This window comes from Aptenodytes forsteri, unplaced genomic scaffold (assembly GCF_000699145.1).
Source record: "Aptenodytes forsteri isolate BGI_AS27 unplaced genomic scaffold, ASM69914v1 Scaffold72, whole genome shotgun sequence".
Taxonomy (NCBI): domain Eukaryota; kingdom Metazoa; phylum Chordata; class Aves; order Sphenisciformes; family Spheniscidae; genus Aptenodytes; species Aptenodytes forsteri.
Genome location: NW_008796193.1, coordinates 4,360,706 through 4,378,774, shown reverse-complemented (window position 1 = coordinate 4,378,774; position 18,069 = coordinate 4,360,706). Strand labels below are relative to the sequence as shown.

The window sequence follows — 18,069 nt, the reverse complement described above, 5'->3', positions numbered from 1 at the left end:
GCTTTTACAGGTCAGCATCTGGAGCAGATTCTCATTAGAGTAGGACCTCAATAGCCAGGTAGGTAGTAATTTTAAATTATTAAAAGAGGATGGTTAGAAATGCAAATGCTGAAAGACTCTTCACTGTATGAGCAATGCTTGGCAGTGCTAAGAGTGTCATGGAGCTCCAAAGAGGTGCTTAAATTAAAGGTCTGTCAGAATTTTTAGTATGCACATTTTCAAGTATTAATAACACCACCGCAAAAATTCAACATAATCTGAACTGAGGTTCTCAGTGAAAAGGGAAAATCTAATCGGCAAACTTTAATATGCAAGTGACATTGGAATCTGTACTTGGGAGTTGGAACCACAGAACTAACCTGAATGGGTGACAGGATGAACAGGAATCATGAATACGTCTATGTGTATCAGTCAACGAGTTCACCCAAAGTGGTAAGATCTGTGCTACTCCAGCCTGGCTGGAACTCATTAGAGGCTATAATTAAGGCTGGAGCATGTGGTTGCTTTGCGAGGTAGACAAATGTGTTCTGCTGTTTACTGATCTCTGAAGTCCAAAAATGTACAACTAGTGCCAGACGAAAAGATTGTTTCTCTCCCTCTTTCTTACCATGACAGTTGAAGGCAGATGAAATACTAAACTTAGCAACCTAGTCTATTTTAATACTAATGGAGTGATAGGGTTTTTTGGAGAAGATCCTCAATTCTGAAATGTGCTCTTCTGTGCCAATGACGCTACAGTCTGTTAAGTATAAGAAGGGATTTGCAGATGCATTCTGCATCATTAGCAATTTAAAATTTGAGTGGATTTTTGTTTGGTTTGATTTAAAACATACTCTGGACCAAGAACTTCTTTCAGTCAATGCAGTTCAATAGCCCATATAAGACAGAGCATCAGACTAAATGATCAGAATCATCACAGTTACAGCCTATGAACAAACAGCAACATCTGTTCCTAATCTGTCCTTTTCACAGGAGAGACAGAATGGAGAAAGGAAGAGTAGAAACATCTAGCAATTACAGTGCAGACCCCGCTTTTGAGGCATATACTCTCAGTTCCCTGCTTTACTATGGACATGGTGTCTGCATTCCTCAAACTTAGCGTCTGTATTCCTCATTTCTAAAAATGGAATAATAGCATTCCTCTATCGCAGAGGGATGCTGTGAGACTGAATACATTAAAAAATGAGAGATGCTCAAATAGCGTTGGGGACTAAATAAGGATCTAAGATTGACAGACTGATGCGCTAGGTAAGGTGTGTATGACAGAATGGTGGATGAGAAGAATTCATTTGTGAGCAATCCTTCATGGATATTTCATACAGCACCGACTACCTAGAAGTCCAGTTCTGATCCCTGAGTACATAGGCTGATTAATGATTTGTGTTGCTGTATTTTAAGTCATGCTAAGGACTTTAGCATATGGGAACTAAGGGTGCATAAAGAGTCCCTGGTTTTTGCTATAGCTGAATTAAATCAGGTTAAATTATTGCCTTACCAAAATTAAGACTGAGATAAGATATTGATTAAAATATTTTACTTTTTTAAACCAAGCCTTGTTTCTAGACTGGGGAAGGTACAGTTTATTCAACTGCTGAGCAACTTAAAGTTAAATCTTGCATCTACACTAGATATTGCTTACCTGCATGTCAGCAAATAGGCAAATCCACTACTGCTATAAAAAGGGAAAGCCCCAATGCTCACTGGTTGCAGGTGCTTTTGCCACTCTTGTTTCTGGTGCCTGCTCAAGTAGTTCAATACTTATTGAAAAACAGGTAAGCAATTTCAAGTGTAGATGTGAAAGGGTTACACAGAAACAAGAATGCATCCAGACTGGTGAAAAAAAAAAAGACATTTATATAATTTCTGACTTTTCACACATTTCACACTCATAGAATTTGAAAACACCTTCATTTTTTAAACAGCAAATTTGCAGATCATTAGCTGGTAATGTGCACTACTGCCTTTGGGTCTTTTGAAAACAAAAATGAAAAATGATCTAATTAAGCCTGGTCTACTGGTTGCAGCACATACCAGAGATCCAAGTTTGATTACTGATTCCAGTGCTTGTGCTGGCAAGGTTTGGACTGCAGTACTGTGGTAGTGACATGTAGCAGCAGATGGGAGTAGGATTATTGAACACTGGTTTAAAATGAAATTTTCTAATCAAACTCTGACGTTTGAGTGACACAATACAGAATACTTTCCAGGCATTTGATCCAAGAAGGTGCTATGAAAGATCTTTCTTCAGGAAAGGTGTAATACAAGAAATGGACATGGGAGCTCTGAATTTCTTAATAGAGAGACCATCCTGGGCATTTTAGAAATCACTGGACATTGTTTATGTAGCATGGATTCTATGGTTATATGACACAGTTGTTTTTCACTGTGTATAGCCCAGTCTTCCTAATATTCTGACTTCATAATTCATTTACTTTGGTTATTTGTTTTATTTTGTCCACAGTTATTCATTTGTAGACATTTATATTGAATAAAAACTACCGTACTGCAAAAGGTGAAGGGTTTGATGGACAGGTTAGCAGAAATCTAGACAGCTAAGGTGGCTTTTTGCTTTGCCACTTTCTTTCCTGCTACTCATACCCAAATACATATGACTTGAAGTTTGTGAACTCTTCAGTTCTGCATATGCAACAAGTGCTAGAGGTCAGGTCATCTGATACCGCTCCTCCACTGAGGGACAGTGAAATGCAGGGCCTCAGCAGACAGGGTTTCTACCTACCCAGCAGACATCCCTGCAGCCTTCAGTGTCTACCGATAATAAAAATTTAAATTTGCCCTGTCTCTCTGTGACTCTCAGAAGCAGTGAAAGTCTAATTACTGCCTGCATTCTTCCATTGGCACAGAGAGGAGAACAAAACTGTCACTTGTATGCCAGAGAAAATTAATCCCAGTCCTATAAATTACAGAGATTTATTAATGTTGTAAATGTGTTTCTTCCCCCCCTAGTTTGACTGCTGTGTTCTTACAGCCCTTTCTCTCTCTCTCCTACAATTGTCGATGTGGGAGACGGGTTCTCTCCGACACGGACACTTGTTCTCCAAAGACTGAGATCCTTACTCTCATCTGACTCTACGTACTAAACTTCTTTCTGATAGCCACCACTCTCTGCTGAATTTTAGCAAACTAAGTAGTGTCTTTTAAGTGTGTCTAAGCAGAGACGGACTTAACAAATGTTAAGCCATTAGCATCTGTCTTGGCAATTATACAGCAATTTAGGAGATCCATTAAGGTCCACTGGATGAATAACCCAGGTTTCAAACTGTTTCTTAAAACATATTGTTAAAATGAGACAGAGTTAACTTTTACAATGGCTAATTCAATATCACAGGTCTTAGAGAATACACAAGAACGTCCCTTGCAATATTTTGTCATGAACTAATGTAAAAATGACTTGGCCTCATAAAGCTAAGTGGATCTGAATTATACTTAGCTCAGAATAATATGAGAGCTTTCAAAGGAGATTTTCAATTACGTTCTTCTTTCAAATCTTGGGCCAACCGGTAGGCTTTCATTCATATGCTTAATATACACGTTCAGTAGAGGATCGTAAATCAGACGTATAAATTTGTCGGTTTATTTGTAAAGTCTCTGTTCAGTTACTGGGTAAGAAGTTAAATGCTCATATCAGCCTTCCTTCATCTTTTGTGATAAGACTGCATGTTTCTGTTTGAGTAAAACAGTTAATGTTCTGTGGGATGAAAAATTTCTTAATTAAGAGTCTTGCAGTTTACAAATTGAGCTTCATCTTAGTATCTGGCAAAAAAAGCCCCAGATATTAACGGAGAAGCAAGTAGCAACTCTACTAGTCTTATATGGTAATTTGTTTTACTCATTGACCATAAAATATAAAAAGTATGTGTTTAAGATTCAGAATTTTGCACCAACTTGAAAGGATGAGACTGCTCAAGAGAAAGAGCCCCTTGTTACCATTTTCATAGCCCTGAAAAAATATAAAATCTGCATAGCTTATATGATTAACAGGTATAATTCATAAACAGAATAATATGCTTGATATTTCAAACTTTCAATTTTACTTGGTAATAGGGTTTTCTAAGGGTCAGCACAAGCAGATAGGCATCTTTATATGCTTGTAGAAAACAGAAGGGATCAGATTCCTTTAGATGACATCAATTTAGCTCCACTGAATTTGCTGGTGCTGCGCAGAGCCTCACCAATTGCAAATATTGCGTACCGTTCTAGGGCTACCTCTCTTCTACAGGGTCTTGCATTTATTTATATTTGTTCATGGCAATGTAAATGCAGAAGGTTTTGTATTTGGGGAAATTTAGTTGCTTAAGAGACACTTTCTAAGAATTTTCTGTATTTTTCCTTTTATAAACACAACATTTTATATGTTTATCAAACTGAGATCAGTCAGTGAAAAAAAGAAACATCTTTGTACTTGGTGAAATACATAGGGTTAGAAAACATGCAAAAAGGTGTACAGAGAAACTTTAAAAGAGTGTTAGTTTAAATAGTATGGACAAAATTCAGTCAAAAGTGGGATGCAACATATCAGAAGTCCATTTCAAGAAAACAAAAACCCCTTCTCTTTAAATATTGTTACTGGTTTGTATCAAAATTTAGAACTTAACAACATTCTTTCTTTTAAAAAATTAAAAATATATATATGTATAACAACAAGCAAGAAGACAAAACACATCAAAAATGGGAATTAAAAAAAAAATCTTCAAAAGAAGACAAGAAGTCAAAAAAAGAGGGGAGAAAAAAGATTTTCAGGGTTCCTTGTCATGCAAATCAGTTTGGCGGCAAAAAAATACCTTCATCTTCAGCACCGTCATTATCACCTAAATCATCTGTCTGTTTCTTTGTAAGGGGACCTAGGATTGAGAACGGAGAAAATGGAGGAAAAAAGACAATTCAAGAATATACAAGACTGAGGAAAAAAAACAGTGAATATTAAATTCCCATGGATGTTTCAAGAAAAACATTTGCAGAGAGGGAAATCTTAGTTTATAACAACCAATTTTTCATTATGTTTTTCAAACATTACAGCAAAACCTTCCCTAGGGGGTATGGCTATTAGAAACATCAAGCACAAGAATCAGAGAGTGCCCAGTGCTTTATTGTTTTTAAATGAAGAATCAAAACTTGTTTACTAAAAGCATACCCACCATAAACTATATTTATCCACTTAATTTAATTCTTTGTTGTTGTTGTTGTTATTAGGAATAGTGGAGACAAGCACTGCCAAATTACCTCTTGCATTTGATGCAATAAGGTGGCTAATAAATGTCTTGACAGTTGCTTAAAACAATTATTTTCTGTGAAATGCTAATTCACATTTCTAAGTTCAACCATTTAAGCTCATGCTTTACAAAGATAAGCATGGGTTTGGGTTTTTTTTCTTTTTTTTTTTTTTTGACACAGTCATTACATTCTCTTTTAAATAGAACTGTAGATTCCCTTGAAACCTTTGACTACCTGCTGAGATATTTGTAAAGAAGCATGAAAATCCATATGTAAACTAGAAACAAGAGTGAAATCCTAGACCAACTGAAGACAACGATTTTTGCCATTGATTTCAGTGGGGCCAGGGTTTCATCCACAGTATACAAAAGTTACATTGAATGCGGGAATTGAAGTTTTAGCTTGGGCAAGACATACAATATCATAATTTCTTATTTCTATAAATGGATGGCAAGACAAAATTGTTTCATGCCCAGCACCTGTATTATTAACAAGTATTAATAGATTCATCATATTTTCCAATGGGAAAAATGCCCGCTCGTTTACTGAGTAATAAAAATATATACCAGAAGGAAAGTCAAAGGCTGTTCTGAAAATATTTCCACATCATATATTTTACACACTTACGCACAAACAAAAGACAGTTGGAACTCAGCATTATCTTTCCTTTTTTTTCAGAGCTCTCTCATTTCCATGACATTCTGTAATTTGCATGCAAAAAAGCAATCAGAACACAGGACTAAGTAACAAAAAAAGGAAAAGCCAGCCAAGCACAGAGAAGAAAACAAGAACTTTTTCATGCATAAAATAGCAATAGACAAAAACAACAACAAAAAAGAGATGAACAGTATGTGTTGATATTTGCAGTAGATGTAGGCAAGAGACATGCATTAACTGTAAGCACTATGGAGTATTAAAACATTTGTATTTAAAAAGGTCTCTCTAGCTCTGTTATTTTACAGGATATTAGTCATTCAGCATTAAACCTGTCATTTATAGGCAAAATACCATGTATTTGAGTGATGCATTTAAAAAAAACAATCCATAAAATGTTTGTACCAGGTGCATGGATTTGAGAAACAGAAACAACCCATGAAGTACCATGAGATTTTAACTGTGAATGTAGGAACTGGACTGTATTATTGAAAACCAAAGCTGAATACCTTAATTACTGCATCAGTCAGGAGTATAGTTTTAAACTCATTCTAAATACAGAACACTAGAATTGTACATCATAAATTAAAGACAAGTATTTTTATAGTCACACCTGCAGCAATCATTCTCTTTAGTACAGAGCCTTGGTGAATGCAACAGCTTTTCCTAGTACAAGCCCTGAATGTAATCTTTACAATATATGGTATCTAGATAATGTGACCCTATCCAAATACACACATTCAACTGTCTTGCTGCCCATCACTCTCATAGCATAGCAACTTTACTTCTGAAAGAATAAAACTAGAAAAGTAAAAGATGTATGCAAAGAATAACAATAATTTCATGGTGGGTTTTCAGCACGGTGAACAGGAAGAATGGACTTAAAATTCTAAGAACTACGCGCTTAACAGAGCTATGCGCTTAACAGAGCTATGCACTTAATAATGGAGAGCCAGACACAGCCAAAGATATATATACATACACATTTTTAATGGCTTCTTGTTATCTTTTAAATTTTTAAAAGTCACCAGAATGGAACAAAGTAGCATCTGGAAAGGCAAACAGCACACATTTCTCCAAATAACTTGCACAGAGAGGGCAATTCCTTTTCTGGATGAAACCAAGACAATGACTGTTACATTTTTTAAATAGCTGGCCTTTGTGAGGTGTCTTGCATAGATCACGGTTCCAGATCTCAACAGCAGTTACATAGTGCATCAAACATCTCAACGGAAATGACTGACGTCATACCATCTCTGATTTTACAATACAGTGAAGCATAATTGAGGCTAGCTATTAAAAATAACCTGGGTAATTTTAGTATTTATACAGTTGTGAGTTTCTCTGAAAACCATAAAAAAATCTGACCATCTTCCTTGTAATAATGTTGCAATACGTATTATACACAATTCCTTCTGCAAAGGGGCTGACCTATTTTTAAGCTGTCATGGATTAATCGTGCTTTCTAATCCAGCTGTATATCTGTTTCACAATACAGGGGCTCTGCTTGCCACATCCCCTAAACAGGAGGACTCATCCCTGATGGAGACATGTGGCAGACCCACCAGGCACCACTAACAGTATTCTGTTAAGAAAGAGATGAGACATGATTTATGCCACAAGTTCGCTCCAGTCTGCAAATGTAATGGACCACATTCATTACATCTCACCAACAGCTAGCTTACAGAAACACAGACCAAAATGCTTCAGACAAATTTTCTGCTTCCTGGAGTTACAATGCTATCTGAGGTCTAGAAACCAAAGCAGTGTTTGGTCCTCATGCACCAGGCGTGAAACTACTTACCTATTATCTGTACTTCACTTATACATACAGGGATGCCATGAAACTTCATTTGTATTTGTAAATTGCTCTGCAATCCCTAAAAGAAGCATCAGCTCAAGACCCATTATGCACACGGCTGTCTAAAATGGGATACAGCAACATCAAGTGGTTCAATCTTGAATCCTCAAAGAGGAAACGGAGCTCTGAGCTTGACTGTTTATGTTCTGTGTTGCCCGTTTCATGTCTGGCTGCTGAAAAAATTTTCTGAAATCATGAAAGTAGTATTAAGAGAAGTTCTGGATTAGACTTCCACCTGTTTCAGCAGTAATTCTCATTCTAAAATCAGTAAGAAATGGCTTTTGCTTCTGATTTTCTGGATAACAGACTACACTGACTAACAGCATCACTGTGTCTGTATGATCATAAAGACAGACTGATATCTTCAGTCCTTACACAGGAAAAAATGCTGAAATCACTATCAGATAAACAAAATAAAACCTTATGGAAAGATCCTACAAAATGTAACAGCAATAGCCTTTTTAAGTAAAATAATTCAGGACTGAAATTGCTTAGTAGGTGTATAATTTTCAGTTATTTTCTGCAGATTTGAATTAATATTCTACGGGAAGTTTATGATTTTGTAAATTAAATGTATCCCTCAACTAGATTTATTTCTTTAGCCCTGACTGTTTATTCAATATGTGATTCTTCAGGTTTCTTCCACCATTTTAATATTATTTTCAGGTAACAGAAACTAATTTTAAAAATACTGGTACTGACTTGGTGGACTAGGAGCCAATGAAACAAGAAAGAGTATACATTTTACAGAATTATGATCGCCAGAAGTCTTTTGTCCCCAATTACTTTTCCCTGTTGTTCCATTGTAGCTTCTCTTCACCTTTCGTGCAGGCCCAGTTATTCCTCCTCTTTGAGCATTTCACTTACAAAAATGGGTATCCATTACAAAAAGATCATTTTACTATGTTTAAGACATAAGCCTTCAATAGATACACTGCCTTCTTGTGCTGGCCTAAATTTTAGCTAAAGTTTACATAATAAATAATAAATATCAACAAAGTAATCAGATACCATAAATAATGGGGGAAAAAAGGATACTAAAGCCTCTAAAATGCCGATGCAAAGATGATTTACTTATCAAGAGGCACTCTAAGGTTTAGTCTCATTTAGTTGCATGTTGCTGCATACCCGTAACTCTCATTAATGCTAATGGGAAAGTAGACCCCTAAGTCAGTTTAAAAAGGGGAAGAAGCGATTACTGCATTTTATGTCTCCTAAAGGTAATGAATAGTCTTGCTACAAAAGCTAAAGGAATGCTATGTGCAGGAGGAACTCCTAACAAACTCTCTACTCATCTCAACTAGATTTATTTCTTTAGCCCTGACTGTTTATTCAATATATGATTCTTCAGGTTTCTTCCACCATTTTAATATTATTTTCAGGTAACAGAAACTAATTTTAAAAATACTGGTACTGACATGATGGACTAGGAGCCAATGAAACAAGAAAGAGTATACATTTTACAGAATTATGATCGCCAGAAGTCTTTTGTCCCCAATTACTTTTCCCTGTTGTTCCATTGTAGCTTCTCTTCACCTTTCGTGCAGGCCCAGTTATTCCTCCTCTTTGAGCATTTCACTTACAAAAATGGGTATCCATTACAAAAAGATCATTTTACTATGTTTAAGACATAAGCCTTCAATAGATACACTGCCTTCTTGTGCTGGCCTAAATTTTAGCTAAAGTTTACATAATAAATATTAAATATCAACAAAGTAATCAGATACCATAAATAATGGGGGAAAAAAGGATACTAAAGCCTCTAAAATGCCGTTGCAAAGATGATTTACTTATCAAGAGGCACTCTAAGGTTTAGTCTCATTTAGTTGCATGTGCTGCATACCCGTAACTCTCATTAATGCTAATGGGAAAGTAGACCCCTAAGTCAGTTTAAAAGGAAGAAGCGGCGATTACTGCATTTTATGTCTCCTAAAGGTAATGAATAGTCTTGCTACAAAAGCTAAAGGAATGCTATGTGCAGGAGGAACTCCTAACAAACTCTCTACTCATTTAATTTAAAAATAGTTCTTATATTATTTAACGTATTATTCAAATATTTATTCTATTTGTATTGCAATCAATGGTAAGGAAATAACATGATGCATTTTAAAATATCGATAGTTGACTACTGTATGCTTGCAGATGGCTTTCCTTTGCTCAAAATAAGAGAAATAACATACCTCCTGTCCAGTTAGCTAGAGTAATTATGTGCTCAGAAATAATTAAAGTCCAGCCATATTAATTCTGTTTTTTATCATTCCCTTTGATGAAGGACTAAGGTACTTTAGCTCCCAAACACATTAAAGCTGATTATAAATTCTCTCTTTATGGCCTCAATTCGGCAGAAATTATCTGTGGCCTTTTGGACCGCATGTGTGTGGGAGGCATGGAAGCTGTGGATGTCATTAGCTTTTTGGCCTGGGAAAGCTATTCATCATAAAAGAAGTCATACTGCAAGTTGACACCATTTTGTAAAACAACAGTACAAATCCTCTAAACTTAATAAATCTGTGCTTATGTATGCAGCCATTGTTCGGGCCAAAATGTTCTCCTTTGGTAATGAGAAAAGTGGGAAAGAAGAAAAGGACCTTTTACATTAGGTTAAGTAGACCCCATGGATCTAGCAATTGAGAAATCTCCATAGTAATAATCATTCTTTGAGTTAAGGTGTCTGTTCAATAAAAAGGGAAAGAGATGAGATTAAGGCCGACTGCTGAAATAATAGAGGTAATAGAAAAATTCACTAAGTGGGTTGCAACACCATGGAATCTGGTAGTGCATGTTAAATACAATTATATATTTATCTTTAAACTTAGATAAGTGCCTCCATCCATCCATTGCTATTTCTTCTTCATTAGCTTGTTTTTTAATTGAGCATTGAAGATCTGCAAAGTGAAATTACCTCACCTTTTTAGGCCCTACCCTCAGATCCAAATATAAAATAACCAATCCTTTGTTATTTCAACTATCATTTTTATGCAACAGACTCTCCAACTAAAAAAAAAAAATCTGTGCTGAATTATCACAGTCTAGCAGATGTTAGCTGAGGCACATTAACATGTTGTACCTATCTCCTGGTTTTCATTTAAAATAAATTAATGATGAGTTATAATTAACAATCTTCAGACCTCAACATTTTCAGTGAAGAGAATTCAAAAATCAAATTCTTATATGTTGAAATTAAAACATAACTATATAATAATTTTTCTTATAAATGTAATGACAAATTGGAAAGATACAGCATAATAGTCATCTGATGAATAATTTTATAAAATCATCTTCTTTCATTCGAAAATTAGAAAGCTGTCAGCAAAAAGAAAAGAACTAGAATTCCTTACAGAAGAAAGATTTGGAAGGTACAAATGGCAGCTGGGTCTTAAGAAACACTTAACTGAAAAAACATCTCTTTCTATTATCAAACTTTGTTGCAATAGAAAAAACAATCTACTTTATATTTTCCCTTATTACTGTCTTGCTTTCACCACATGCTCATTCCTTTCCTTGTTATTTTTCCCCCTTAAATTCCTTTTATTTCCATATTGTACTTATTTGTAGAGTGTATCAGCAGGGCAAAGTGCTGGTCGACTTTGCTTTTTGATGATAACATTTGCACTCATGTTTTAACAACAAATGATGGCACAAACCTCAGTTGTTTCACATCTTACTACCTGATTTGTGATGACAATCAAGTACTGTAATTAGAGCTGCAAGTAACTCAAATTTGCATCTGCAAGTGAATGACAGGTGCAAATTGAAACCACAAAAGGGTTGCCAACTTTCCTTGAAAATTTACATGTATAAATGCTTTGTCACTAAAGAAGCTATTCTGACACTTCAAGACTAACTCCTGCTGTGTCTTTTATAACAGCATATTGCTGAAGTGTCACACAGAAAGAATGTCTAATCCCGAACCTTTTTATTCACAAAATTAATCAGACTGGCTGGATCTTGATTTCCCTTAAATCTGAAGGAACTTCATTACTGAACGCTAGATTTGTGTGAATTTAAATGAGATCAGAATCTGGGAATATAGATAGAGTTTCACTCCTCTGCTTCCCATTTTAGGTGCAGTCTGAAATTCAATGTATTCTCAGAGGTGAAGGCACTTCATGTTCACATGTCCTGTGGAGAGCAGCCCAAATGAAGCTTCATTTCAGGCTCTCTTTAAATCCCATTCCCTTTGCAATAGGCCACTCTATAAATCCAGTTCCCGTTCTAGAGGCTTTTGGTTACATGATATGCCTTACACGGAGTCATGCAGCATTACTAGGAAAGTATGCAGGATAAGTACAGATCGCTGGGTGAGCCATGGTCCCCTGGGGCCCATCCACACAGCAGACAAGTTCAGCCCTGAAGATGCATGCAGCATGCACGCCTTATCCCTCTGGATGTCTGCCTGCATTGGGCACCCTTACAGTGTTCCACCAGATGGTATTTTGGAGGGGTAAAGCTCTGCTCCACTCTGCCCCTGCACAGCAGCGCAGGCACAGTGGTACCACTCACGTGAATGAGATTTGCCAGGACAGGTTCAAAGGCAGCACAGGTACTTTTTTCCTAACTTTCCATAAAATACAAAGCTAATATCCTAGGTGAGCTGCCTGATAATCCTTACAGGGTTGCAATGAAAACACAGCTCATGCATGGAGCATGCTTAGTACAAGGAGGAAGCAATTCAGTGGAAAAGCCAACATTATTCATTATGATAACAGCCTGATAATTATTCTAGACATCATAGCTTCTGAACCACTTTGACTTGTGTTCTAGCCAATGGGTAAAAAAAAATTACATTGGAGAGGGGAGAGAGGAGAGAAAGACTTTCGTTTATTTTCTTTCCAGTGGAAGTAAGGAAAGGAACAGATGCTCATGATAAAGCAGTGGCTGTCCCACCCACTGGAATTATATGTGAGGAAAAGGATGCTTCAAACAGACCGGGACTCTGCTGGCCAATGTTGACACAGAAAAACAAAGCCCATGCATTTAACCAGGAACACTGCAGTTGGAGTACAAAGCTCCAGAGGTGAGGGACGGGCAGGTAACTGACATGAAAAATGAAATTTGTAAGCTGTTATATGGCCATTATCATCAGCATTTACCACTCCAGTGCCACCTCACTTGCCTATATCACAAGTCCATGCAGCTTTTAACATTTTACTTGCATTAATAATTCATAGTGTTTTGCAGATACTCATATTCCAGGGTGACACACTGCTGTAATGAATTGAATGCAACATTACACAGCTGTGCCACCACCTGAGCTTTCAGATCATGAATCAATTCTCTCTCTCTACAGGTAATGACTACAATCCAGATCCTAACGAAGACTTATGCACATACTTAACTTTTAAGCCTCCGAGTAAGTTCTCTGAGGTCAACAGGCTAAATCTCCTAATAATATAAAGACAGAGCCACTACCATTATCAGAACTGCTCCTATTTGCATCTGGGCCAGGAGGTCAACTCAGGAGTAAAAGTTAAGCAGGAACGAGCATCCCAAATTTCTAACTTCCCTCAGTGATTCTGTGGACAAATCTAATAAACAAATAGAATTTCAAACTCTTGAACATACTATCAAAGCTCTGTGATGAAATTAAATTTGATTTTTTATAAATGCATCACTTTTTAGTCTGTGTACATACAAATAAAATGCTACATTCATTTTCTACAGCTCTCATAAACAAATTGCTTCCTAATTTTAAGGAAGATATGAACTCATTTTAGACCACAAGCTTAAAAAAGTGACCATATTTAGCTCATGCAATAGAACTGAAGATCTGTAATTTTAAGATCCAAATTTTCAGTTCCAAAAGGAAGATTTACAATTGCCATCAATATATCAACATGAATCTTCACTTTCTTTCAAAGATCTCTATAGCGTTGCTGTAATAACAGTGCAAGTCAGGGTGCGGTAAGTGTATCCTTTGTATAAGGATATACGAAGAGACACATCTGAGAAACTTGGGTAAAACCGGTAAGGTTTGTTCTCTTTTTTGCTGCTTTTGTGCTTTTTTTTGTCTCGCCTCCTTTCCCTGCTTTTTTTTTTTTTTATTTTGTTTCAGACAGGCAGGGTGGGTCATCTACAACAATATGTTATCAGAAAGCATTCTCTGCTACCTCTTGACTTAAATACCAAAATATAATTAAAACCATACTTTAAAAAAATCCATCTTATTTTACTTTTTTTTTCATTGTCCCCTTCTGTTCTCAGACCTGGAATGGAAAAGATTTAGCCCAAAACAACGACTGGACAAATAAACATAACCTTTGTAATCTTGCCCCCAAATATCTCTCTCTGGAAAGAAACTAGCCCAGAACAGCAGTCTCGCCAGGGGCAATAGCTCTGGGATTCTTGCACAAGTAATTACCTCTGCTAGGGACAAACACTGTCAGTCTGCCTTCTGCTGGAAAAGCCTTCTCCCCAACTAATTCTATTAACTGCAGGGGCTGGTGTTATAGCAGCTGTATAGTTTTGCTTATGGCACAGCTGAGCATACAGTCCAGCTCTCTTGAGACCCGGTTTCATAGCCTAAATAGCAGAGCAAAATGGTCTTCATGTAACCATGTAATTGAACATTGCAGAGAAAATCAAGTTAATTGTGCATAATATTTTCATACAGAGTTTGGAATGAAATAGGTTCTCCCACCCCTCTCCCCAATGTACTTCATGTTATCTGGTTTTAAGCCACATGCTTTGAGCTCTATATAATTCACTGTACCACTGCAACCTGTGCAGTATTTTACCATCCAGAAATCCACACTCTTGTATACCATAGAGATCATAATAATGTGCAAGTCTTATTTCCTCAATTTTCTGAATGAGCCACTATCAGTAAAACTTAATTCTCCAGCTACCTCAGAGAGCTGAATTTCTTCAGAAAAGTGGTAAGGGGGAGGCGAATGTTTTGTGTTGTATAGCTGACTGCAGTCCAACCCTCTCCTCGCAAACACTCAGCAGACAGAGAGGCAAGGAGTTTATAGGCAAAGCACCTTGTTGGTCAACCTCTCAATTCCCTCGTATTAACTCCAAATCACTGCTATTCTTGCCGTGTTTTGAGTAGCGCAAAGAAAATCTGATTCTATAGTGAGCAACCAAGGTAGACATCATGTACACTGAGTCATTCACAGTAGGCTAAATTAGACAGAACTGCATCCTCCTTCATTAATTGTAAAGGCTTGTCTTCACCGTTGGCCAGAACTTCCCAATCATCTAACGCTGATGCTGGTACCTAAGTCACAGAGTTTCCTTGTTCTTACTATGATACCCAGGTTTGTCTCTTGTGATCTCAAGGGCAGAGATAATACTTCTTATACTTTACATCTATCTGCATGTACAGTCATATTTAAATGTTTTAAAACATTCACATAACAAAGTTTCTTCCTGGGAGGTAAAGGTGGGTAATTTTCTTTTAGCTATATATGGCATATATAGATATATGTGTACACACACACATACAGGCAGGTTCTCCTATATGACTTTTTAACACAGAGAGATTCTTCCTACAGATTTGAAGCTCTGAGCACTACTGAAATATAAATAGAAATACATAAAAAAATAATAAATACTGATACTCATAACCTGGTGTTCAGAACAACAGTCTTTCCATTAACTTGGATCTTAAAGAATAAAGATACTTCAAGTCAAATGTTTCTCCACTATTCAAAACATCCTTAAAAGACCATTAAATTGGGACTGTGGTCACCAGCTTTTAGAAACATAATTATATCTGCTCTCATTACCACACCTTTTGACAGAATCAAAGTGCATAGCTCTGAGAAACGGTGATGGGAGAACTGAGGGGGCAGCATTTATGTAAAAGGCTGTCAGAAGAAAAGTGGCTTGCCTCACTTATTTTCTCTCACTTACATACTATATTTTTAGAGGAGCATAATTTTAGGCAGGAAAACTCAAAACATCTCAGCAATGGAGCAGTCACAAAACAAGAACAGCACAGCCAGCACTTGAAGATTAGTGGGATCAAATGCTTGTCATAAGAAAAATCATTTTCATTTTGACATGTTTTCAATATTAGCGTGGTACTTGTTTTGAAACTACAGTTGACTTGCTCTGCATGTTATATTAAGGATTCCCAAATGGATAGATAAAATCCTTATACTGAATGGAGCATGAAAGGAAATCAGCACATCACTTCTAATCTAGCAGAACTTACAGAGAGGCAGTGATACTTGGGACCACGTATTTACACAGCTACTGTCGACTCCTATATGGACAGAAGGCTCAAAACCCTTCTAAGTAGAAACTTTGCGTTCATGCTTACTATTTAATTATTGAATACCTTAGGACAGAAGCTGGTGAACAGGGAATGATCATCAAAATAAAATAGATTTACAAAATGTCAAGTCTAGCACTACAATATATTATTTACAAAAAGCATAGAAATTTAAGAGCAAAATGTCAGAGTAGCCCATTTTCACAACAGCCATTTAGGTGAGAGTTGACGGGTTTGGGACAATATGACATTTCTAATTCTTTATCTGCTGACAATAACCCTGCTCTCTGGAGGAAAGCGACAAAATGCACAGCAGATAAAAGCATAACATTTCTCAGCATTGGACAAAAGGTACTCTTACTTCTATTTTTATTTATTTTCCTTCTCAGAAGTCTACTTGCTTAGGATCACAATATAGGCACAGTTACCAGGGTTTTTATACTGAGCTATGTTTCTCTTTCTTAAAGCTGACTGTAGTGGGGTAAAAGGTACTTTCTTTTTTCTAACAAATACAGAGAATTTACATAAACAGTATGAACTACTAAATTACAATGATGATCCAAGGTTTCATGCATGGGTTTTTTTGATAACAAAATCAGTAGCTAAATTAAATACAGTATTTTGTAACAACTACACACATAACATTTAGTTACTTTATAACCACTTTAACTCTTTAGTGATAATTATTAAAGTTTGTTTGTTTAAGAGTAGTCCCTGATATGACTAGAACATCCTCTGTTTAGAAAGTAAACAAATTATGAGGAATATTTCTGACAATATTTGAGCCAACAGTCCTTATGACCCTTTCCCAAGTCAACCAAAGTTAGTGAAAAAATATTGCAGCAAGCCAAGCTCCATCCTGCTGAGCAGAATGAATGCCTACAGCAAGTATAGCAAACTACTGGCACCAGAAAAATACTTTAGACTATCAGATTACCAAACAAACTGGGGAAAGTGAAAGTTACTCCTGTAACAGACAGCTAATAGCCTGCTCCTATGGGGCAGCAAAGATTGCTTTTGCTTATAGACACAACAGTAAAGATAATCGCGGTCCTTGTTTTCACTTCAGCATCAGTAATGAGTAATTTCCATAGTAGGAGGTAAAATTTTAAATTTACAATTTTCCTTTAAGATTTTCATTTGTTAGCATTATGGATTCAATAAAGTTTTGGTAATGTTAGACAGATTCATTCTAGCTCTTCAGCTATGGGATTATTAACTAAACTGTAAATGCAGGGTATTTAATGTAGACAAATAAGAACAATTTAATTAATTTCAATAGATTCTACAATTTAATTAATTTCTATAGATTCAAAGAGCTTTTAACTCATGCCTTCAGAGATATAGATGTGCTAAGTGTATATTAACTTTATAATTTAGATGTAGGAGAAAATTTTAGAAATGTATGTGGGCATAGATGACTTCTACATTCGTTGCTAATGTGAGTTAAAAATAATTCTCTTTCTCCTGGGATTTTCTGTGTACAATTTGGGTATATCTGACGGAGAAAGACTAGATGCAGACATAATAGTTTGAAAGCAAAAGAAAAGGAACCTATTGATGATAGCAATTCCCCAAAAATAAATAATAAACTGTGTTTATTTTTCTTTTATTGGTGAAATCTGGTTTCCTGGAAATGATACTGGTCAGGACCACTGGTCAATGATATTCAGTAAGTCTTTTTATGTTAAAAGTTTTTGATAGAATAGTTCTATTGTGTTATCACTGTTATGCAATCATACACTTTTTTGAAGTAATGATTATAGACATAATGAGACTTCTATATAGACAAAACATAAATGAACTGCTTCATTTAACAGAAGAAATTTAATAGTTTTATATTGTCAGAAACTATTAAAAAGCAGAGTTGATTTATGTTTCAATGTAAAGCAGTAGAAACAACTTTGCAATTAGTATTATTTGTAAATTAAAACTATTTATATATAAGGTTATTATTCACTGTGGTTTTGGACAAGGTTCCAAATGTTTGCATGCTGAGCTAGGCTGTGGCCTCAGTTCTATGATTCTGCTTTCATAGAATCATAGAATCATAGAATCATAGAACCATTAAGGTTGGAAAAGACCTCTAAGATCATCGAGT

At 36.0% G+C, this 18,069-nt stretch overlaps 1 protein-coding gene across 7 annotated transcripts in view; it reads right to left on the bottom strand.

The window, feature by feature from the left end:
• The window catches only part of NLGN1 (neuroligin 1), a 332,370-nt gene that overhangs the window by 219,719 nt on the left and 94,582 nt on the right, over nucleotides 1–18,069 (bottom strand). For 4 of the 7 annotated variants that reach the window (XM_009288022.1, XM_009288023.1, XM_009288024.2 and 1 more), the window contains one exon: nucleotides 4,800–4,859. The exons of the other annotated variants lie outside the window; for them this stretch is intronic. In XM_009288022.1, the coding sequence (XP_009286297.1) occupies nucleotides 4,800–4,859 (60 nt within the window). The remainder of the gene's footprint in view (nucleotides 1–4,799; nucleotides 4,860–18,069) is intronic. 7 annotated transcript variants of the gene reach the window in all.